At 39.5% G+C, this 23,925-nt stretch overlaps 1 protein-coding gene across 10 annotated transcripts in view; it reads left to right on the forward strand.

The window, feature by feature from the left end:
- GEMIN8 (gem nuclear organelle associated protein 8) overlaps nucleotides 1–23,661 on the forward strand; it is a 28,234-nt gene extending 4,573 nt beyond the window's left edge. For all 10 annotated transcript variants that reach the window (XM_053936018.1, XM_053936024.1, XM_053936021.1 and 7 more), the window contains 3 exons: nucleotides 15–54; nucleotides 2,909–3,374; nucleotides 21,645–23,661. In XM_053936018.1, the coding sequence (XP_053791993.1) occupies nucleotides 52–54; nucleotides 2,909–3,374; nucleotides 21,645–21,895 (720 nt within the window). In that variant the 5' untranslated portion in view covers nucleotides 15–51 and the 3' untranslated portion in view covers nucleotides 21,896–23,661. The remainder of the gene's footprint in view (nucleotides 1–14; nucleotides 55–2,908; nucleotides 3,375–21,644) is intronic.
- Nucleotides 23,662–23,925: the final 264 nt, after the last annotated feature.

Genomic DNA, 23,925 nt, shown 5'->3' on the forward strand with positions numbered 1-23,925 from the left:
CTTTTCTTTTCTAGTTCACCTTGATCATCACGAGAACAAACTCCATAAGAGATGGTAAGAGGTCTTCACAGGTTTCTATGGAATAGCTTAGTCACATTTTATATATAAAATGCATATAAACACTTTCATTGGACTGTGAGTGCAGACATGTAAAAATTAGATGTAAAATTCGCTAAATTGCTTTGAATTCAGATTATAACAATGAGTGATTTGTCTACTCCTGGGAAGACTCCAGAGAAATAACAGGAGAATAACAGAGGACTCTGATCATTTGCCTTGGATTTATAGCTTTTGTTTCCTTGAGGAAATCTCTTATTTCCATTTATTCCACAGCTGAAAAAGCACAGACACAGAATTGAGACTAAAAGTGTTCCTTTCCCTTTTCCACCCAAATGTAAAATATTTCTGTAATTTCTTTTTTAACATATGTATTTTTAAAATTCAAACGTAAGAGTGGTTTTCAGGGGTCGCTTTCAACAAAAAACCCCTCACAAAAAGTAGTTGGACAAGCACCAGCATCACAGTTCTGTCTGCATGAACTGGCTTTTTGTCTTCCTTTCCCCTAAATTAAAAACTGGAGCTAGTCAGCCAGACAAATCAACCAGCTTGATTCCAGACCTTTCAGTAAAGTCATCAAGTTCCTTTTTAGAAACATTTTATAAGAACTGGAGATAATTTTTGAGCTTTGAAAGAATATATTGTCTTTTTTGCAGATATGTAGCATGTAGGAGATACCTGCTTTTGTCAAGCTTCATGATCTTTCAAAACAGGATTTTAAAATATTTTAATATTTAAAGAAAAGAATAGTCAAAATGTTTTAAAAGTAACTTGTTAATGTATCTAGTTTGGTAATAGGACATTCTCATCTGTCTGCTGAAGGATGAGAAGCCAGCATGACATTCTTAAGCAAAGGGAAATGGTAAATAAAGCATTGCTCATCCTAGCTATTAGGTAGTTGGATGATTAAGGATGAAAAAATTACATATGGAAGGCAGATGCTTTCCTCCTACCCACTCATTTTGGGAATGATGCATTTTGGGAATGCCGAATGCATGGTCTTGTAGCAGTGCAGTGTTAGACCAAGAGGAGAACAGTGAAGTTTCATCTCCATGAATTCTTTCTTTTCAGGAAAGATAAATTGTCTGCACTTTAAAATCACATAGCTGAGCTACACAGCCTTCACAAATAGGCTGCAGTTTTTGATCAGGAATACCTTAAGGAATGCAAGTTTATGGTGGTTTTCTTTGTGTACTCTGTTAGCTGAAGATATTTTGTTTCTGAGACCACTTAACAATGACCTAAAAAAGATATAGCATTGATTTCTTGTGGAATAATGGGCTCAATTTTCCAGAACGATAGGCAGCATGAGAGTTGCAACAATTATTTCAAGCTCACTATTCTATTGTTCTCTATTGTCTGAGAACCAGAAAGTGAAAACAAATGTAAGTAAACTAAATGAACCTCTCTGGATAGTGTTAAATGGGAAATATTTTTTAGGTTTGAATTTTCTGTTTTGCTTTTGGATTTCTTTTCCCTACAGAATCATTATTTTAAGGGGACCAAATGGCATCAGGGCAGATCAAGAAAATAGACTTAAATATTTTTTGTCCTGTATGTCCTTAAAAGGAAAAAAAAAAAAAAAAAAGAAAAGAAACCACCTTAAAAAAGGACTGTAAATGTCACATTCATCTCTGAAAATGTCAGCTAGTTTTGCCATAGTTTTGAATGTTTGCCAGAACATGGCTTAATTAAAAGTTTCCTATTTAAAGTAGAGGCATTCTGTTTTACTCCAGAAGTATTTTCTATGGAAGTTAAGACATGAGGGAAAGGGAGAAAATATTTCCTATTTAGTTTACTTGTTCTAGGCTCTAGTCTACTTTATGGCTTTTTTTTTTTAAGATCCTCTGTTATCCTGCTTTTTGAGAGTTGGATGAGGGGAGAGATGAAATGGCTTTTATGAAGGGAGCTTAAGGCTGCAGGGACTGTGGGGCTTTGTAGTTGCAGTGAAATCTGAACAGCACGAAACTTCTTTAAGGAAAACTAAGATTAGCTGGAAGACAGGAGAAGGTGTGTTACACTATGTTTCTCTCTATAGAACTGTTTTTCTCTGTACTTTTTCACTGGCACTTTATTGCCTCTTTCATGTTTTGGTTGGTGATGGATACAAAAGGGAGATTTACTGGCAGCTTGCATTTCGCTAAATACAGTCTTGTATTATACAGATTGTGGTCATGGTGGATATATGAACTTCTCTGAATTGCTGTTTGACCTTTTCTGAGAAACTTTGGCAGGCAGATGGAGGAAATACATTATTGGAGGAAATATGTTACTGGATAAAATGAATGCATTTGTTTAATTCAGAAGAATCTTAATCTCTTGTGTTTTCTGTCTGTGGATTTGGAAATCAGGTATAGGTTTTAATATCTACACCTTGGAATTACTCAGTTCTTACAACTCATATGAGTGTCTAAGGAATTGTGGATTATATCCACATGGCATATTTCCTAAAAAAACCTGATTCCTATGTAGTAGCATGAACACTTGGAAAAGTGTTCCTTCTGGACACTACAACTTCTGGACACATACCTTCTGGATGCTACAACTTCTCTGTTTATAGTTCTTCAGTGGTGGTTGTCTTGATGCCAAAAGAGTCTATTGTAGGAGTAATGAGGTGTGGTACAAGTGCACTGTGCTCATACATGTTGCTTTTCAAATCTCCGTGTTCCATCATAGCCAAAGGATGACTAAAGATTGAAAGGCAGCATTGTGCTTGCATTTAGTTGCTCCCTTCAATTGCTTTTAATTTCTCTCTCTCTTTATACCTTGTGTTTGGAGGGAAGCATTAGTGCTGTGGTGTGTGGTTGATTCTTTTGTGTTCTTTCCCTCTCCCTGTGTGTTTTGGCTGCAGGAGGACACCGAGCCGTGGTACTCTCGGAAGGTGTATGCGAGGTACTGGAGGCACTATGACTTAGCCATGCGCTGGATGCGCAGGCACCAGAAAGCCTACAGGAAAGCCATGGAGTCCTTTTATCGCGTGCCGTGGCATCCGTGGCATCCTGCTGCAGCCTCTCCAAGCAGCCATTACTCAGATTGGGATGGGAGTGATCTCCCACATATCCAAAACTATTCTTCCAGCTGTAGACCAGATGTCAGAGTTCCATATCACAGGGGAGCTCAGCAGTACACAGGTGCCTACCAGGAGAGGGAGGATGCTGATGAGGACTCCGAAATGGAAGAGGATGTTGAAAGGGACTCTGAAATGGAGGAAGACTCTGAGTCTGAAGGAGAGATAGAATATGACTTGAGTAACATGGAGATCACAGAGGAGCTTCGCCAGTTTTTTGCAGAGACAGAGAGGCACCGAGAAGAGCTGCGTAAGTCCATGCTTGTTCTGTGTTTTGTGGTATTTGGTGGCCATAACATTGAGTGCCAGATGGCTTCAACATTTACAGGTTTTGTAAGAATTCACAGAAATAGGCACTGCAAGTGAGCAAGCCAGCTGAATGAAATAGGCAAAACTGATGGGTGCACTTAAGTACCACTCATTAGAAATAAGTTTCAGAAAACGTTTGAAAGTTTTTGGTGAGAGAGACAGAGAAAAAAAATTATGACTGCAAAGAGGAGAGTAACACTTTTGTCCAGAAGACAGTATTAATCATCAGTGCTGAGGAAAAAAGCTCCAGATTTTTTATGGTGAAATCTAGTTAATGTGCTATATGTCTTAGAGGGGAGCCCACAGGAAATGCTTGAATACATCACTGACCCCTAGAGTAAGCCTCAATGTATTTTATAGCATGGAGCAGCCATTTTGTTTGCTATTCTTTGGCTAGCCTGACAGTAAAATTTCATGACTCTTTTCTCCTCCCCCTCCATCCTCTTAATTCTGCACTATATCACAAGTTTCTCTTTGTTGAGCATCTTGATCTGGACCCAAGTCCTTTGAGAGGGAATGTAAGTCTTAAGATTTTTCTCAGGTCTTGATCCTCAGAGGTATTGGTCATCTTTGTTTCTGTGAAATTCTTAAAATAGTAAAGGATTATTCTGTACTTTATTGACACTTTACTCGTATACAGATGTTGCAGGAAAAATTATCTGGTTTAAGAAAGCAGAATAATAAAAATAACTTTCCTCACATGAGTCCAGTAGAAAATACATGTAATGAATGCTTAATAGAGCTTTTTCTGCTTCTCTGAAAGAGAAAACATTCTAAAAATGTATAATAAAGGCCATGATTGAAAGGGAAAGAAAAAGTATTTTAAGATCTTTGATCAGCAGGTATCAGAGGGTGAGCTGATAACTCAGCTTAACTTCAGACTTCTCATCAATGTGATGCACAGTTGATCTAGTTAGCAGAGAAAGTGAGTTAGGGAGTTCTGTGGAAGTGCCTGATACGAATCCCTTTCTCATTGTGCTTTTGCAGAATCAGCTTGGTGTTCTCTGTTGAAGTGTTCCTTTGATGAGATACATGGTGCTTTAAGACACTGGGCTACTTCTGGGAGTGCAGAACATTTTCTTTGGCTTTATTTTGACTAATATGATTAGTGGTACTTAAAGGTATGTGAGTGAATAAAGGTGGTATCCTGGAAATTGGGAAATAAGGTCTTAAAGATGTTCTATGTTGCAGATATCCTGTATGACCTTGATGTAGCTATTTAGTCTCTTCCTGACCCCTCACTGGCTGTGCTTGCTAAAAATATGATTTGTTCTTTATGATGAGCAGGTGAATTGGAAAGAAGTTTATGACTCAGAGTACAGATTTTACTTTTGTTCCTTCTACCACAGCAGTACTCAGAACCTTTTGGAATTATTTGGTCTCTGCTCTGCGCTGTGTTGTAACCTAGCTCTGGATGAGTGTTAACTCCATGTGCTTCAGTGGCACTATTGCAGATCTTCATGCAAACTCAGGCTGTGGTCCTTCACTACTGCATGCCTCAGTTTCTTTAGCAGCTTTCCTGATAAAGTGAGGATAGTGCTGAGTAAGCATCTATAATTCTTCAAAGCATGAAAAAGTAAACAAATACTTGACTTAAATGAAATTTTTTAAGTGACATAGAAATCTAGGGTGAATGTTGCTTTCTAAGTGCTAATATTGTGAGTAATTAAAAACACAGTATGATCTTGTTTGGAAATAATTTTTTCTTGCATGGTGAGGGAAAAGGAAAGTAGAAGAAATTTTTTAGTCTGTTGAAGTTTCTCAAAAGAAGAAGCATAAGCAGCAGGAGGAGGGGAAAATCATTGTTTTGGTAATGGTTTGGAAATGAGCTGGTATGGAGACTGTGTTGAAGGCAGTAATACTCTACTTTAAGAAGTAGTTTTATTAATTTTCCTGATTGCTATTTATGAACAAAATTTAATTTAGAGGTTCATTAAGCTGTGATAATAATGATGCTATATCATGTTATATCTTTCATACTGTTTAACAGTTGTCATTCTGTATTGATGCTTGAGAAGATTGAGATAATGCATCCTCAAAAGAAACCCTCAGTTACTTGAGTATTTTCTCTTCAATGACTTTTGCTTTTAATCCCAAACTTCATGTCCTTAGGAGCAGATTTATAGAGAAACTTGGGTAACATAAACCTCAGTAATGCCTGAAATTTACACCTCCACTTCAGAGAGAGACATTTGTAAGGGTGAGGCAAGAGTTTTACATAGCATTTAAAGTGAATGAGATTGGGTGTGCTACGGTAGAATACCAATAGGACCTTGACGATCAGTTAAAGCAAAAGCCAGTCGTTGGGGGACATTAAAGGGAAGGCTGTGTCTCATATTTTCTTCCTCTGGCATCAGTAAGGGGCTCCGGGTGGAATTCACAGCCTCTGACCCCTGCACCTTGATAATCACTTGGGAGAATACACACAGCTTGCTCTTCTTCTAAAAGCAGAGTTGACAAGAGGTAGATACACGCTTACTGGCAACTTAATGAGGTGGGAGTCACAAGGGAGCAGAGCATCAATGGGGCAAATAGGAATGGGAATTTGGCACATAAGGAAGGGGATACCAATCTTTGTGAAGTATGACGTCCATTGGTTTGGTGTTTTTCTACCTGTCCAAATTTAGGAAATACTACACAGCATTAATGCATCTATTTTGGACCCGTGTAGTGAGTCATGATATTTCATATGAGATATAGCTGGTTCCCACACCTGATCCACAGATGTCTCATAGGCATGTAGAAGGATAATCAAATGGATTAAAAGGAATCCTACCTGATGTCAGACTCTTCAATTAAAATGCCTGATCTAGAGCTTGCTGGACAGAAATTATCATAGACATCAGAGGATAACATCTTGCAAACTTTAACTGTGAAAGACTTAAATAGGCCTGAGGTAGGTGGGGATGAGGTGACTGAATCTTGGAGGTCTTTTCCAACCTTCATGATTCTATGATTCTGTGGCTCTGTGAAAGGCCTTTGAGCCTAGATGGTAACATACAAGCCTTAATGCTAATTGCAAAGAGGAGAGCACCGCAGATAAGAAAGATGTTGTGTCAGACTAGCCAAAGAAGAAAACTTAAGATTTATTTCATTTCTTTGTAGCTGCCACAAACTTGAAGAACAAGTTCTAACTTCTGTAGGATTTTTAGTTGTTTTCTAAGTGGGCATTTGCAGTGATTGGCTGACTTGCAAAGTAAGGGCTTTGAAACTGGCAAACTTGCTGCATGATTTAACACTTCTGCAGTGATACAGTTCACAACCAACCTCTTTTAAAACAATCTTTTTTTTTGTCTTTGAAGTCATGTCAATTTGTATCATGTGTTGTAGTCAATTACATGTTCCTGGAATGCCCAGAAGTAAGTATGAGTAAAGTTTCGCTGAGGCTGTATGAACTGAGATGTACTAATACGCTACAAACTTATCTCATGTTTTAGATAAATGGCATTTGGTTAAAACCCTTACAGACAGTTTCTCCATATGCAATCGTAATTATATAGTGATTCTCTTTTTTAGAGGGTTTTCTTATCAGGCTAGTCTGTCATTCTGGTTCTTCATGTAGCTGGTGATCCAAGCATACTATGCATCTTGGGAATGTTTATGATTGCATTTAAGTTTTCCCTCTGGCAGTTGAAAAGCATGAAGTTGTTTGCATGGGTTACCATACCTGTCAGACCTAAGTGTGGTAGCAGATTCTCCAGGCATCCTAGATGTAAAGGATAGAATGCAGTAAGTTGCCTTTTTACATTTGCAAGAATTAAAAGGGCAAAAATCAAGAAAGGAAGATTCACAACCCTAACAGTTCTGTAAACTGTCTAATTGCACATATTTATTACACTTTAAAATTTAGCCTTTGAAACATGTAGTTTGTCCTTATACAATTTTTCTTTGTTTCCTTTTGCATATAAGAGAAAATCACTGCTAAAATTGAGTGAATACAGCATTGCAAGTACATTGAGAACCATTCTATAGCAGTGAACAGGACACAGACAGAATCCTTTATTTAAAAACAAAGAAAAACAAGGGAAAGTACCATCATGTCAGTTCATTACTGAAGGATAATAGTCTATCATTTGTTAATGCTCTGACTAGTTTTTTCCATCAAAGGCTCTGTTTCTATTGCCCACACATAGCCTCCAGCTTTTCCCAAAAATAATGTCTTAACTTAAATTTTTTTATGCTAGATGGAAAATATTTTTTTAGAAATGAACGGAAATGGTGAATGAAGATGTTTGTTTCGAAACTGCAATCTGTAGGCTTTTCCCCTCATGTTTCTTCTTCTCTGAAAGATGATAGTTGCCACTGCCTCTTCTGTGAAGAGGAAGTAATGGAATTTTCCATGTTTTGTAACTTGTTTGAATCGTACCAGATCCAGGAAGCTTTTGATTTTGTTTAAGGCTCACACGCCTCTTGGAAAATAGACTTTGATTCATGGTTTTTGCCACCATGTTTTCCTTCTTTCTTTCATTTTTGGTAAATGCTTTTCCCTGGATTTTATCTGCCTTTTTCTTCATAAGACTGTCGCTCAAATTCTTGGAACTACACGCTCCCCACTGTTCCTTTTTCTTTCTTCTTCCCTACCATAAACTGTCCAAGCAGTGTGGATGGTGAACTTACAAATATCTGCTCAACTTCCCTGCCTTTAACAGCCTTTGTTGACAAACTTTTTGACAAACCAAAAAGCATTGTTTGGCATGAACTTTAGCTACAGTCTGTAGAAGCTGAGATGCTAAAGCTTCTGAGAAATTCCTGTGAAATAAGAGTGCTCTCTGCAATATGTGTGGGTGCTTGAGAGATGCTTTTGCAACATGTTATTTTGTGAACTGAAGAAGAAATGTGAAAGTTACTCCTTTTGTACCACATCTCTGATCCTGATGATTGAACCTTTTGTTGTATAGAGGCAGAATCTTCTCAAATGCACACACTGTGTCCAGCATAGAAGCTGTGTTATTCAATACCAGAAGCCAATTACTGAGAATATGCCTCCTTACTAGAGGAACAAGGAAAAGTGCCACAATTTTCACTGCTTTAATATTGGAAATTAATCTCTACTTGCAAAATTAGAGAGTCTGAAGAGCAAGAGTTGGGCACAGTTTTAGATCTGTTTCATGACAGACAAGGTTATCTTTATACAAAGCATATCAATTTGTAAAGTATTGTCAGGAAAATGTCCTTGGGTCCTATGCTAAAGACAGAATTTGAGCTTAGGAGGAAAAGATAGAATTTGAGCTTAGGAGGATGTGTATCTTTGCTCTGTCAACTTATGGCTTGCTGCTGCAGGAAGTAATGGAAGAGAGACATTGGAAAGCTCAAGGTACTGCTGAGGAAACTGAGCTGTGTGCTCTGGAGAGTTGCAGCGGAGTTAATACATGTACCTAGAAATTATATATAAAGTCTTTCTTACATGTATGTGCCACAGGCTGAGTCTGACAGTGTTGGCAACCCCTGAAAGTTGAGAGCAAGAGCAAGGCCAGGCTTCTTGTTTTCTAGTAAGGGATGCTGCAGGCTTCAGCTCCTAGGTGGCACCTGGGGCTTCTGTGGGCCAGGCTCCCAGGGTGCAGCCTGGACAGTTGGGTGGAACTGGGACCTGGAATGACCATTCCCTATCTGCCAGTGACTGTACTGGTATTAGTTTTTTCTAAGCATGCTGTGGAGTACTGGTATTTGAGTTACATCAGGTTAATAGCTGGGAGTGTGGGAAAAGAAGCTCATGTGGTTCAGTGTGACTGTAGTGAAGATGTTGCTTTAAGAGGAATGCCAAGATGTTGAACACCTCTGTCTACTTCCTCTTAAATTTCATGGAAATGAAGAATGCTGTCTTAATATGAACATGTGTATTAAACTTCAGAAACCTGTTTTTGAAGTTGTCATCCTTCATTTGTCTGCCTGATGTGTTCCTCTTAGTGTAGTGAGACAATACATACACCAGGGGGCTTGTTGAGAGGTTTAGGTTATTTATAAGGGATTTTGAGGACCTCAGCAGGAAGAAAGCAAAAGCCTTGAATGCTAGAATAAAGAACAATCTGATCTAAGTGTTCTTTATAGACCTTTTGCTTAACAATTAACTTAGATGTCATCTCTGTGACCCAAATGTATTTTATTGGCAACATCTTTGCTAAACAAATACAGAATTTGATGTACTCTTTCTCCCAGGAAGCTATTATCCCTAAGTTACTCATGACTCAGTAAGAGAAGTCTGATAATCTTGTATTGTTGCTGCTCTGGTAAATCAGTAATGTTCTGGTAAATCAGTAATTCCTTCTGACTGGACTTGTCCTGAGGATACAGGAATAAAAACATGATAGACACGTCATTGCTCCTCTCAGCAGCTTTGTCCCTCAATATCTGAGATCCATTTGGTACCTGGTTTTGGTAGTTGCTGGTTGCAGAAGGATCCCATGGAAGCCAGTCAGTAGCTTGCTCTGATGTATCAGCCACTGGAACTTTCTCTTTACAGAGAGAATACTTGTGGTAATTCAGTTTTAGATCACACAGAGTGTCAGTGCCTGTTTTGTGTCCGTTGGGCTCTGCGAAGTTCTGGCAAAAAACCAACAGGTGGGCCCCAGGGCTGAGGCCGCATTTGCAACAAGGAATCCTTCCCCAGTCTTGTTGTAAGAGCAAAAATTCCTTTCAAAATGCTGTTATAGAAGATTGCTTCATATGGGAACAGCTTGGTGTGGGAGGATGCAGACACTACTTACACTCAGAACTGGTACTGGTAATTTTTTGAAGGCAGGTTTGCCTACTTGGTTATTCCATTAGCATCTGCAGCTGCTCTGAGTGGCTCCTCTAGTCTCCTCTTCATTCTTTGTCCTTGCAGGGAAGGCTTTTAAAGCAGCTGCAGCTGCTGTAGAAAAGAGCAGGTGAGACCATGCTGACAGACACAGCACTAGGGAAAAGTGGCATAAAAGCATCTCTGTGATAATCACTCAGCTTGGGCAGTCTGTCTTCACAGTTTATGCACTTTTCCCTAAAATTCCTTGATTACTGATTCCATCTGGGTGCCACGTACAGCATTTCTGGATCTCTAAATGATCTAAGGGAAGAGCTGTGTTTCAGTTCTCTGATGATAAATCTGAATTCATCTGCCTTTAGTGTGATACTTTCAACCTTGTAAGTGGACAGTGACATTGTGGACTGTGAAGTGTTTTCTAATACAAGCTATTTTGGTATCTACTGGGGGAGCTTTTGTTGTAGAAAGAATGTTTAAAGTTTCAGGGTGTTCAGCTCTGGAGTAATAGTGAAAAGCAAATGCCAGAGAGGAAGGTAGAAATGGATGTAATGATGATGTCTTCTTTCTACACTCGTGATGTACAAAATCTGCTCAGAAGCTGCAACAGCGCATGGCAGCAAAATAAAAACACATTAAAAAACATTTTAGGTCTCTGTGTTAAAAAGCAAATCCCCTATATAGACAGATTTGCTTGGAGACAGGTAATTTACTCCAGCTAATTTTAATGGGGTATTGTTAATGCCAAGACTTCAGAGGCACCATTTGCTTTTCAGCATCTCTCAGTGTGCCTCAGTTTTATGAGAAGCATCCAGATGGAGTTCACATCCTTTGTCATTAGGGAAATGTGGGTGCTGCTGTGGCAGAAACTGACGGTTCAGACACTTCCATCTGCATGGGTCTTTTTCAAATTCATTTCCTTGGATGCTAAAAATCAAGTGAGAGAGGCAGGCAGAGTTTGTTAGGCCACCCATGTCAGACTTGGGTGGCCTGTACAGACTTCCATCACAGCCTTGGGTGTGCCAGTTGTGACTAGATCCACAAAAGCTTTCAACGTAGGTAGAATTCAGAAACAAATATCCCAAATTATAGTCTTTATATCCAAATTATAGTCTTCCACTGATGCCTTCCAGGAAGAAAAAAGCTAGTCATTTATACCCAAAGGATGATGCATCTTAAACCCTAAGGGTACAAGGGAGCATTGTCCTTCTTGTCTTTTCTAGCGGCAGAGGTGAGCACCTATGCCACCATGTGATGTCATCTGCTGTGAAGTTCATTCCAAAGAATCCAGAACGTCTCCTGCTCTAGGAATTTGTGTCCATTTTCTGTTTATTTAGACCTTTAGTACAGGGGTAATAGCACTTCCCTGTTGCTCAGAGAAATAGAGAAGGTTGATATAGCAACATACTGAGAAACACTTGTGCTGCAACCCTATGAAGTACCCAGTACAGAGCAATCCAGCTGTTCATCTGTGTAACAGTTTTTACAATTGGCCTCCAAAGTGCCCAAAGCTGTTTATGTGGCTGTCGAAATTTCCTACAATATTTTCAAGGACACATGTCTGAATTTGTCAGATCACTGCTCTAGTACACTGAAATCATACAGGTAAAGTAAAAAAATGAAGGCTAAATACTAAATGGATATTTTTACTGAAACAAATAACATGGGTGTTACACCATTGAGTGTTACTGTTCACATTTAGCTGTATAAGAATCTCCTGAATTTAATTACATTTGTAGTTGCTGGAGTGATTGTTTCTCTAAAAGTCAGCTCTGTATTCACAGAAATTGTAGAAACTTTGCCAAGGAATGTAGGTCTCCAAAGAGTGTGCTGGGCCTCAATTTTTCTGTGGCTGTTCAAATGCTGCTGTTCTCACTTTGTACGAGCCTTGCAGAATACCTTGATTTCTAGAAGGTCTGCAGTTTCTGAGGTGGTTGCTGAACAGAGTGTTGGCATAATCACTCTAAAATTCATCAGTTGTCATTTCCTTGGGATTTTTGGCCACTGGTAAATGTAGAAGTGTCCAGACTGTGAAGATTGCATCATGTGCAACATGCTGATGGAGGAGGTGTTGAGGTGGTAGATTGCAGAGCAGCTGGCTGGCTTTGGAGAAGCATCTGCATTTTTCTGTTCTCTCCATTTCTCACTAGGTGATGCTGGTGACATGTAGACATTTACATTCTCTGCTTTTGCATCCTTGCTTTGGCATTAGGTACTGACCTCTGTCATGAGCAGGCTGTCAGACTAGATGGGCTTTTAGTCTGGTAGCTCTCCTTGTGTAAAGTCTTCATCAGGTCACTGAAATACTTCATGTAGGAATTATCCCGCTGAAGTGACAGAGAGGAGACAGGAAACTCCCAAGTGCTAAGAAGTACAACTTAACTTTCTGACAAGTGGGCTGCCATCTGTCTCTCTTAAAAAAGAGTGCTCAGATTTGTGCTCCAGCAGCAAATCCTGGAAATACTTTTGAAGTCAAACACTCCCATTTTGTGGAAAGTACAATGGATGCACATCTGCAGGTTTCTTCTGGCATATGTCCCCAATGTTTTTTGTTGTATTTTTAATAGTGGGCATAGCAGTTCCCCTCATGGGTTCAAGTATATTTCATTGAATTTACTAGAGTGCTGAAGTAAGCAATGAGAAATTCAGAAGGTCAGAGGTAAACTTATATTTCCAAAGTTACCTTTCAACCCTTCCTTACAAAAACTGTGATATGTTTCACCAATTCCTTTAGTTTGACCCTTTTTCTGGATGTCTCTTTCCAAATGCTTGGTCAGGCAGCACATACAGTTTACTAGCAACATGGAGGAAATGCATATTTACTTGCTGAAATTAATTTTCTATGGATTAGACTTTGTTATTTAATTCTGCATGTCTGTGGTAATACTGAATTTTGGACCTGCCAGTTAACTGAAAGGTCAATTCATAGCCTGACTATACTTCCTCCCAGAAAATCAGCAACATGGCTGCAGGTTGGTCTCCAAAATGTTTTTCAAGTGTTTTTGATAAAGTAGCTCTCTCATACCAAGCAATAAGCCAGACTTGAATTCAGCACTGTAGTGTGTCTGGAGTCAAGAAAGAAATTTCAGTGTGAAGTACAAATGTGTGAGTTTGATCTAGAAGACTGACACAGACTACTTCCTTTCTTTTTTTCCTGAAAGCACCAAATTCATTATTATTTAGCTGTCTAGCGGCTCAGTGCATCATGAAACATGTTCTTCCAAGAGCATGTGTTTACTTTCTATTCAGGGCACACATAAAAAACTATTGTGAAACTCATGTTTCTTCTCTGTTCTGGTTTGCTTTTAAAGTAGCATTTTAAAATTTTAATATTTCCTTGTTCAGTCTCCTCAGACTGTGCCATAAATGTATGTGAAGGCACAGTTATATATAGATTTAAGTAATCCTTCTGTTTACTCTAGCAGTGTTGTCTTTGTCTGGTGTCAGCATTGTTGCCATCGGTGACAGATTGGAGTTGTTTTGGGGGATGGGACTGCAGAGTCAGCTGGTCTGTATTTAATCTTATTGAAGTAGGCTTGATCCTTACTAGAGGCAGCTGCCAGCGCCTGATCCTGTTCTAATTTCTTAGCAGTGGTCGTTCAGCAACTTCCTATCAGTTTAATTGTGTCAGATGGCACCAGGGTGCAGACACCTTGGTGCCTCTGGTGTGCTACAGACCCCTGATTGCACAGGGCTCACTTCTGAGTTTTTTCGTCTTCATCAGCAAATTCCTGATTATTAATTACATTCAGAGCAATCAAATTCTAGAGCAGGCTTTCACTTGAGGTTCCATTGACTCATTGATTGTTTCATATTCATGGGGTTTAATTGTTTCAGTGCATTTTCTGGTTGGACTAAAAATACTCCTTTTCATTGTGGAAGGTAATAGAAGAAAATAAAGGTGATTTGATGTTTAGCTGGGCAGTAACCAGTGTAGCCTAGTGCTAATGTAAACATGGACATGAAGGCTTATATTGTTTCTGTGTAGGATCCTTGGCGGTTTGTTTTGGAGATCACAGAACAATCCTTGGTTTTTAATCATATTTCTAAAACAGAAATCGGCTTCTTTATTCTCCAGTTAGCTGTTTAACTTTGTGCCAGTTGCTTAACCCAAATAACAAAATAATGTGAGATAATTAATTCTTTAAAGTGTTAGATAAATTTTACAGATTTACAATGAGGCATGTGGTTAATTAACTTGAGAGTGACACATACCATTAAGTACCAAGCCTGAAAGTGGAACACCTTAGTTCTAATCTTACTTCCTTGGTTTCTATTCATTTTTATTTCAAAGGTAATTTTTCTCCACTTGCTGTATTGGTAAGTAGTTTTGCCCTGTTTCTACAGAGCTGTCCTCTTCAAACTGTGTAGAAAAATTGGATTACAGTGAACGAAGGTATTGGAGTATGTCAGATGTGCAAAATCTGTTTGCTGTCTGTTTAGACAGCCTGTTGCAACTGTGTCTGAGGCAGTGCACTCTCTTACCTAAGATTATTTCCTGCTCTTAGCAATGGGTTTCAGTTGTGCTTCAGTAAACACATCTTGGTGCCAAAGCCAGGCTAAGCAATTCTTCTTCCTAGACATTCACTCTTGGTCTGGTGTTTCCAGGGCACTGAACTGTACTAGAACTAAATATAATGTGTTGAAATTTTGGTTGTTTGGGAGGGTTTACTGTTTTTTTGTAGGATTCTTTCTGTTGCCCCTTAGACAATTGTAGCATGAGAGCCTGGGAGATGGAGCATGCAGCTAAGGGAGAAGAGCAGAAATTGCATAAGCTGGTTTTGCAGCTCAGGAAGGAAAAATGTCCATGGAACCATGGTTTTGGGCTGCCACAAGCTTGCCAAGGAATCACATCTGCTCTTATTTCAAAGCCTGTAAGGGAGCATTTTCTTTTTTCTTGAGAATATTGTGTTTCTTGTAGATAAATATGATTAAATAGTCCATTTCTTTTAACTCATTTTCTCCTCAACTAGCAGATGGAAACTTTGTCAGTGTAGATATTTGGGGTTTTAATATCCTCAGGATTTTTGGTAGCTCTCTTTCATGATTGTCACGACTGGTAACTGAAAGCTTAACATTGCAGGCAATTACACAACAAAAGTAATTTTTATTCCAAATTAATGTTTTCCAGTCAGTATTTAATTTTTATGTATAGATGAGACTGCTTGCATAGTAAGATAGGGCCTAGCTGTCCTTGGAGATCAAACTTCTGCTAAAAATGGGAAGGGGAAAATTACGCGGTGTCATGGGGAATCCCTTTGTCATATCTTTCGAAGCACAAAGTTTTAAATTTAAAAAGTTTTAAAAGAAGTCTATTTTCCCCAAGCCAGCTTACAGCTAGAACAAGGCTCTTCATTCTGCTGTAAAATCATCATTCTCTTTCAGTATGTTTCCACAATTGCAGTAAGTTATTTAGTGTTCCATAGTAACCTTCCAACAAGCAGGACCACGCTGTTTTTAGCAACCAAGAACATTTTATCTTTACAGATGTGGGGGTAAGTCACAATTGTTTGTATCTTGTAGACTCCCACTGATGGAAACTTGTTCTGCAAAACTTTGCACTTGATAAAGAGTAGTACTTGAAATTCCAGCCCTGTGGAAATCCAGAGCTCTGCAGAAATTAAATTCCTTGAATATCCTGTATACAAATCCTGATTTAAATTCCTGTTTTGGTGGAATTCCTTGAGACAAAGATTTTGATTTTCCCCATGTTATACCCAGTTCATGCAAGTATGGGGACAATAAAATGGTGTGATTCTATCACATTAAAAAAAACCTCTTATATAGGTTTATGGTGAAGGTATTTAGCTTTCCTAGGAAGATGAAGAAACCGGCATTTTGCATGGTGAAGCCTGTGTGGGCAGAACACTTAACACAGCAGATATGCTCGTGGGAAGTGGCATTTAAAGAGAGAACTAAGAGTTTTTAATCAGTAGAAATGGGTAGTGGTTTTAACTGTTAGTGTGGGCTGCTCAAGATCAGCTCAGGTAGCATTTAAGATGAAAAGCTCACTAATTGAGCACACACAGCAGTAACACAAAATAATTCATCATTTGAAATGTGCAGACAAATAGGTGAACACACAGTCTGAAATCATGGAAAATTAAAAACACATCAAGACTGGAGAAAGTGCAGTATTTCCTTGACAAATAATATGCTGACTAAGTAAGCAACTGAAAGTCAGTAATGGCATTTAACATTTGGGAGGAGCAAGCCCTTGGTCTTTTACCATACTACCATTGTGTGGGGCAGCACATGGCAGGCTGCTGAGTGTGGGCACCTACAGACCTGTGGGGAAGAATGTCTGTATGAGAAATGTTGTCAGATGGAATATTATCACTGGCTGCAGTGAGCTGGGGGTTGGATATATAAATACCAAGAGCTAAAAATGGTACAAGAAACCACACAATGCTGGGTATGAATCTTTCTTTAAAAATCTGACATAGAAGTAGGGAGAGTAATTATCTATCTCCTTTTAATATTGCAAAGTTTCTCCATGGAGACTTCTTCCTAAATAAGGGAATTTATTTGGGTTTTGGTTTTGAAATTGTTTCTTTTCCTTGGTTTGTTTGCTGTTTTTTTTTTTCTTTTAATAAGAAGAGGATAAGTTCTGGACATGAATTTTTTATTATTATTACTACTTAAGCTTCTCAAAGGATATTACAAAGAAAGAAATATAAAGTGGATCAAACTTAGAAAAAGTGTGAGACATTTTCCCTTCTATAAAATAAGAGAAACAAGACATCTGAGTTTCTAAGGACCTAGGGGGAAAATAGCTTATGTCTTAGGTCACAGTCTTGCTGAAAGTTATTAAGAGGTCATTTGTGTGCATATGAAGGCCCAAATGCAGTGAATGGCTAATACAGTAGCTCCTGTCTCCTCTTTTGGCAGTTCCTGAGCATGGAGGTAATTGTCTGTATTTGTTCACTTTTCTTTTCAGCTAGTACACACCAGATTAAAAGTCATTCATAAAAAGTGGGCAAAGTGGTGAAGGGAGAAATAGTAATCTGAAACTTACTTTCATAAGGCCTAGAATTACTAATGATGGCCCAGGAATGTAGCATGAGTATAGGTAGATGTGCTGGTTTTGGCTGCGGTAGAGTTTAGTTCCTTCATAGTGACTGGTATGGGTCAGTGTTTCGAATCTACACTCAACACAGGGTTGATAATATAGAAATGTTTTTGTTATTGCTGAGCAGGGCTTACACAGAGCCAAGGCCTTTTCTGCTTTTCCTGCTGCCATGCTGGTGAGGACCTTGGTGACGCATGGGAGATGGGGTGGAGACACAGCCAGGACAGGTGACCCAGTTTAAGAAAGGGGTATTCCAGGCCATCTGACGTCATGCTCAGTATATAAAGGGGGGGAAGAAGAAGGAAGGCAGGGACATTTGGAGTGATGACATTTGTCTTCCCAAGTCACTGTTATGTGAGAGCCCTGCTCTCCTGGACATGGCTGAATGCCTTCCTGCCTCGTAAAAAAAAAACCCAGAAGAAAACCAGAGGGGAGCCTCCACCGGTGCTGCCTCAGCTCTCTGCCTGTGAGAATGAAGGCAAAGAGCAAGAGCCATGGGCAAGAGAGAGTTCTGCCTGCGCAACCCCGACTTCAAAAGGGCTGGCACCTGCTGGCCCCAGGGTGCTGTTTCCAGATCTGTCGTCTTAAAGAGACGCTTCCCATTCTGGGCACAGATAGATATGGAATACAATAATCTTATGGGACACTGGGTGCATGACAGATACCTGGACTTTTTTTCTTCGTGGTTAAAGAATTTTATTTACTGTGTTCAGAAAAAATGCCCCAGCTGGTTTTGGCCAGGTAACAATGACTTCCCAGCAGAGCTGGACTTGGTAAGAATAAGTTAATTTTGAAAAGAGCTTCAAGAGGGAGAAAGAGCATCTTTGAAAAGACATGGAACTGACCAACTGGGAAAACATTAGCAATGCTTTTTCTTTGTGCAGGAACCAACCACCACTGCAGCTGCCTGCCTGCCTTGTGAATGTTTGCAAAATGGTGTTCTTTGATTGGGGGAAGCTTGCCAGTAGTTGAAGATAAATGCTGTAAAAGAAAGCATGTTTATTTTAGTCTGTGTGAAGTAGAAGGAGGAACTACTTAGAATTGTGTAAAAATTACTTGTTTTACATTTATAACTTGGCAGCCCAATGACTGGAGAATTTGGAATGTGAAACTGATCTGAGAGTGAGCTGGGGACTTCATTGCTGCAGACTGAGAATTAGTATTTTGATAAACCATGCTATCTGCTCCATGGATGAATATGTATTACTTGCTTCAGAGAAATTCTGGTTGTCTCCGTAGGCTTGTGGTTATGGACAGCTTATAATTTTGTTTGTATTTCCATTTTCAGATTCTAGTTGTCAGCTTTTTGATGAAGAGGTAGTTGCACATTTAGCTCAAGTTGTACTGCTTTGTATTGTTTTTAAACTAAACTCTGAGGTAATGGATAGAACCCTGACTGCTGGAAATTACAGCACTTCTGCTTCCCAGCCCATGCCCCACCAAAGAAAGTTTAATGTGCAACTCAACAGGACAGCACTTTCTCTGTTATCTGTTCCTTATGTCTGTTTTTGGAAAAGCAGTAGTTTATATGCCCATTTAGTTTCATGACTTCTTTCCTTGATAGTCTGTAAAAGCAAATAATGCTCCCTACTTTGAGGGTGGTGAAACACTGGAACAGGTTGCCCAAAGAAGCTGTGGATGTCCCATTCCTGGCAGTGTTCAAGGCCAGGCTGAATGGGGCTCTGAGCAACTGATCTGGTGGACACTGTCCCTCCCTGTGGCAGGGGGATTAGAATAAGATTATCTTTAAGGTCCCTTCTAGCCCAAGCCATTCTATGATTCTGTCTATGAGTTGGTTACAGTGGTATCTCTGCACAGATTACTGCAGCGTATTCCACACAACTTTAGTGGTATTACCAGCAACAGCTGTCATGTTCTGTGCTCAAATTCAGCCTTTGGTGCAAAAAAACTGTGGGCCCCTGTAGCACATTTCTGTCTTGAGCCTCTGCCTGGATTGTAGACCTGATTTATGTGTCTAAAACTCTGTAATACTATCACTCTGAGATTTTTTTTTTAACCAGTAGCTATGGAATAGCAGAAGTAAAGTTAGAAAATTACAGGCACTATATCTGATTAGTGTAAAGTAAAACACTCCAGACATACATCAGGTAATTCTGCGAACAGAATTTGAATTGGTATTATAATTTGGATTGTTAAAATTAGGATCTACAGATTTATGAACTACTCTGTGTTGAGAAATGGAGATTGATGCACACTAAACTGTAATCCACTCATCCATCATGAGGCTTCTTGCGAGAGATCCATTTAATTTCCAAACAGAAGAATTCATTATCTATCTCCAGAGAAATTTTTTTTTTCTTAAGGATCAGCGTGTGCAGTGAGCCATCAGACAGCTTTCTACAGCAAACAAGTGAGGAAGCAGCTGTCTCTAGCATGCAGCTATGTAACTAAAGAATTTAAAATTTCCATGGGCAATACAGAAGTACAAGGAATTATCTAGTGTCCCAAGAGAGTTAACAAATATGGGTCCAGTTCATTGCCTTGCCAATTTGCTGTGTAATCTACAGTGGGAGACACTGTTTTGCCAGCATAGTCTTGTTTGGTTTTATCTGTCTAAAACTATTCAGTGTAATTTGCATGAAGTTTGTGCTTAAAAGTGTGTTGTGTAGTTGTGGGCAACGTGGTGTCCCAGGAAGTTGGTTTCAGCGGGGTGCAAGGTATAGCCTGGGTGCTTTACCTTACCCTTGAAGTGCTAAGCCCTCTCTACACAATGTTAGTTTCTTTAATTCAGACCTTCTGGTTAAAATGGCCCAACACCAAATAAATCTGACTCTTCCAAAAACACATATGGACTCTAATGTATATTTCCTTGTGAATTCTGGCAGTGCAGCCTAATGCAGGGGTGTGCCCTTAAAGCAGAATCACAGAAATAGCTTTCTGGAATAGATTGCTAATAACTCCTCAAGCCCTTCTATGACCAACACAAATGGTGTTTCAAATGACAGGACAAAAGCTTTCTGTGTCTGTCAGACAAACAGATCCCAAAATTGAAGTTTCTGATCATATAGTTTAAAATATCTGTTTTCTGTGAATGCCATTCAGGGGATAATTCCTTTAGGAAGGCTGACAGTCAATTGGCTGCTCAGTACAGTACTTTCCAGTGTAAAAATAAACTACAGATGTTTGACACAAAAATGTCAGGATATTTAACTTTGGGCTAGGGTTTGCAGATGTCATGTGTATTGTGGAAGCTAAATCTCTGCATTAGGGTGAAAGAGAGAAGAAGTACATGGCACCAAACACCGAGAAGCATGTCTTGTGTGTGACCAATGCATCCTGACCTGTGGACACTGTACTTTTTGATGTTTAAAAAAACCCAACTGCTGTCAGTAGTAGTGAATTGTGCCTGTTACACAGTTTTAGGAAGGTCATTTATTATTGAGGAGTTCAGCTGCTGGGTGATTTTCTCTCTCTTGTAGAAATGTCCCCATAAGAGGGGAGTTTTGTGTAGCACTTTGATGTTTTAACTGCACACAGCATTGTTTCTTTCATCGGAGCAGTTCCCAGGAAGCAGAGGTAAATTTGGACATGCACAACCAAGTTCTTGCTTCAAGTCAGGCTTACCACAGAGCATTTTTGCTGACTGATTGGTCCAAATGTTTCACCTCTTGAATTGTTTTCAATCCTCTTTAAAAGACCTGATGCATGCCTTTATGTTGGTGCTGTTTTGTTAGTTTTCAAAGCAATAGAGTAAGGCTGCCAGCTTTGAACTTTGCAGCTCTTGAGAAAGGGCTGAGTTTGGACAGTTTATCTAAACACCATGCTTACAGCTGTGTTTCATTGAATGCGCTTAATGGCAGGCATGACAGACCCATTTGTTCATTTTCACAGAGTAGTGACTGATTACATTTTCTCTTGGCTATCATTCAGCTGAAGTTGCATTGTCCTGTGCATTGTTTCCTTTCTCAGCTGCTAAGTCATTATTTTGGAAACAACTCTCCTTTTTGTTTGGATTTTTTTGGTATGGGGAGTGGTTTGTGATTTTTTGGTTGGGTTGTTTCAGTTTTCTTGGGAGGGAGAGGGGGATTCGTGTTTTGGGTTTTAGTTGGTTTGTTGTTTGAGTTTTTTTCAGGACCATGTGTGTTTTGAGGAGAAATGGAGCAATGTTGATTTTTGCTTAGTAGTACTAGTACAGAAGTTGCCTACAGTTTTAGGATTCAGTTCCAGGATCTTCTTCATTTCTCCCCATTTATTCCAGCCTGGCTTTATCATGATATTTAGTAGGAATTTCTTTATGCAAAATGAGTGCCGCTGCACCCTAGAACATATGGATTTTTTTCCTTTTAGACCTGGCAAAAATACGAATATATAATATTTTTATAAGTTAAAATAAAACATGATTGGTTGATAGCCCAGTAATTTACATCTCTTATGGTTTATTTCTCTAGGGAGGCAGCAGCAGCTGGAAGCTGAGGACCCATACGTGGAGGCTGATCAAGACCTGCACAGGAGGGTGGAGCGTTCTGTGGAGCCGCCCACAGAAAGACCTGGGGAGAGGCGCATGGCAGAAATGAAGAAACTGTATGGTGCTGAAGCTGCCAAAATCCAGGCAATGGAGGCTGCCATGCAGCTTACCTTTGACAGGAACTGCGACAAAAAGCAGCCCAAATACTGGCCCATTATTCCCCTTAACCTGTGAGTACCTGGACTGTGCTCTGACGTGGCACAGTGCTACAGGGTCAGGTGCCTCAGGTTGGGCTGATGAAAGAACAAACTGCAAGTTTTCATTTTGGGCTTTGAGGGAGAGTCTGGCAAGGATGGCATGTGTTTTTTATGTGGCCTTTTTTTCTTTTACAGTGTCTGTCAGTGATGTTAACAGTCCATTCAACCCACATACAGTTGTCAAGTAATAATAGGAGGGACAGTAATATCAAACCTGTCTAAAATTCACTCATTTAGTACCCACTTGCTTTGACCACACACACAAGAAACATAACGACATCCATACCCAGTGAACTGGGAAAACTTAAAGCAATGCAGAGAAGAAAAAGACTTCACGAATTGTCTGCTCTTCCTGTTTAGGAATTTGAGTGATCCCATTTTCTAGTCTTATTTTACATAGTAGTATTAGGATATTGTTTCACACAGCATAGCTTGAAGTGTTATGTCTGCTAATCTTGGATTTTTTTGAGAATCAGGAGCCCACTGGCCAAGATACAACTTATCAAGTTACCATAGCCCAGACATTGGAATTCTTTTTAAAGGTTTATAATAAAGGAGGAAGTTTTTCTTCCAGACTGATACTTGTCTGGCAGGAGTTTGACTCTAAAGCAACATTATATAGAAAAATGTTTTAATGAAGGGGTAGGAGAATCGGGCAGAAGCCTGATATGGTCCTGTCTGTTAGAGATCTGTTTAGCAGAAGAGAAATGTAAGAGGACCCAGTGCTATTGGAGCCAGTGCCTACAGTGATTTTTGCCATTCTCATAAAAAGCAGCAATGGGCTTGAAGGCTTGAAGCTTTAAAGAAGGCTTATTAGAGTGATAGACTGCATCTGACCAATGTATGCAGAGCTGTGGAAGTCAGGTAGCCCTCTGGGCTATGCCTGTTTTAGGTGCAGGTTTCCAATGGCCAAGTGCATAGGACATGCACAAAATTTAAACATAAGCAAGTAGATGTGTTCTCATCCATCTGCACAAAGATGTGCCTCTGTGTGTGCTCATCCATCTGCACTAGCTGTTTTGGTTCTACTTTTGTCACTCCACTTTGGGCCAGTTGTGCTCGCCCCACACCAAGTTAGCCACACTGTGGTTTGTGTAAGAGAGGCCCCTCCAAACCTGTGGCTCCTTAGAAAATGGTACCCTGAACGCTTAAAAGGACTCTCTGTGAAGCTCTGCTGATAAATATTGCGTATTGAAGGGCAATAGTTTGTGACATTGCTGCATTTCCATGCCAGGGCAAAGGAATCATATGCTGGTTTCATAGTGACATACTCATCTGCCTTCCTGGCAACAGAGGAAGGTTACAATTAAAAATTAACTTCAGTTCATGCTGACTGAGTGTCCAGAGTTTCTCTGTAGCATGTGTAGTTTGTAATACAGTCAGTAGTTGCTGTGCCCTCTGCAGCAGCCAGCTGCAACAAAACAAAGCCTGCAGTGCAGTTTGGAATATCTTTGCTTTCCATAGTAGTTACTGTTTTTTCAAAGCAGCATTTCCATGTCAGTTCTACCTCTTTCACAGATGAAGTTAAATTGAACACTGAAATTAAAAAAGCCCCTATTTTCCAAGACTTACTTCTGGTGTGATTAATCTGAAAATTTTCAGTGAGACAGGAGAGAGAAAAGGATTATTAACGGTCCTGTATTTGTTGTCACTCTTGTTTTTGGTGGGTTTTGTCAAAAATTCAGTGTTTTGTTTGGGTTTCCTTCCTTTGACCAAATAAACTTTCTTCTTAACACCTTGTAATTTACTTTTACTTTTTTATATAAACAAACTTCCATACTTAGAACACTTTAGTTCTTAGATGGTAAAGCTTTCTTTTAGCTGCTGTATTGTTTAAGAAAGATTGAACTTAGAGCAGGAGTGGTGTAAACATATGGAAAAGCATGAGGAGTGTTGACAGGACTTTCACAGCAATGTCAGGCAATACCACACATGCATGGTGTGGTGCAAAATGGATGGGAGGGTTGCTGTATGCACTGGAGGGAAACCCTCTCGCAGATTAACATG

This window comes from Vidua chalybeata, chromosome 2 (genome assembly GCF_026979565.1).
Source record: "Vidua chalybeata isolate OUT-0048 chromosome 2, bVidCha1 merged haplotype, whole genome shotgun sequence".
In the NCBI taxonomy this organism is placed as follows: domain Eukaryota; kingdom Metazoa; phylum Chordata; class Aves; order Passeriformes; family Viduidae; genus Vidua; species Vidua chalybeata.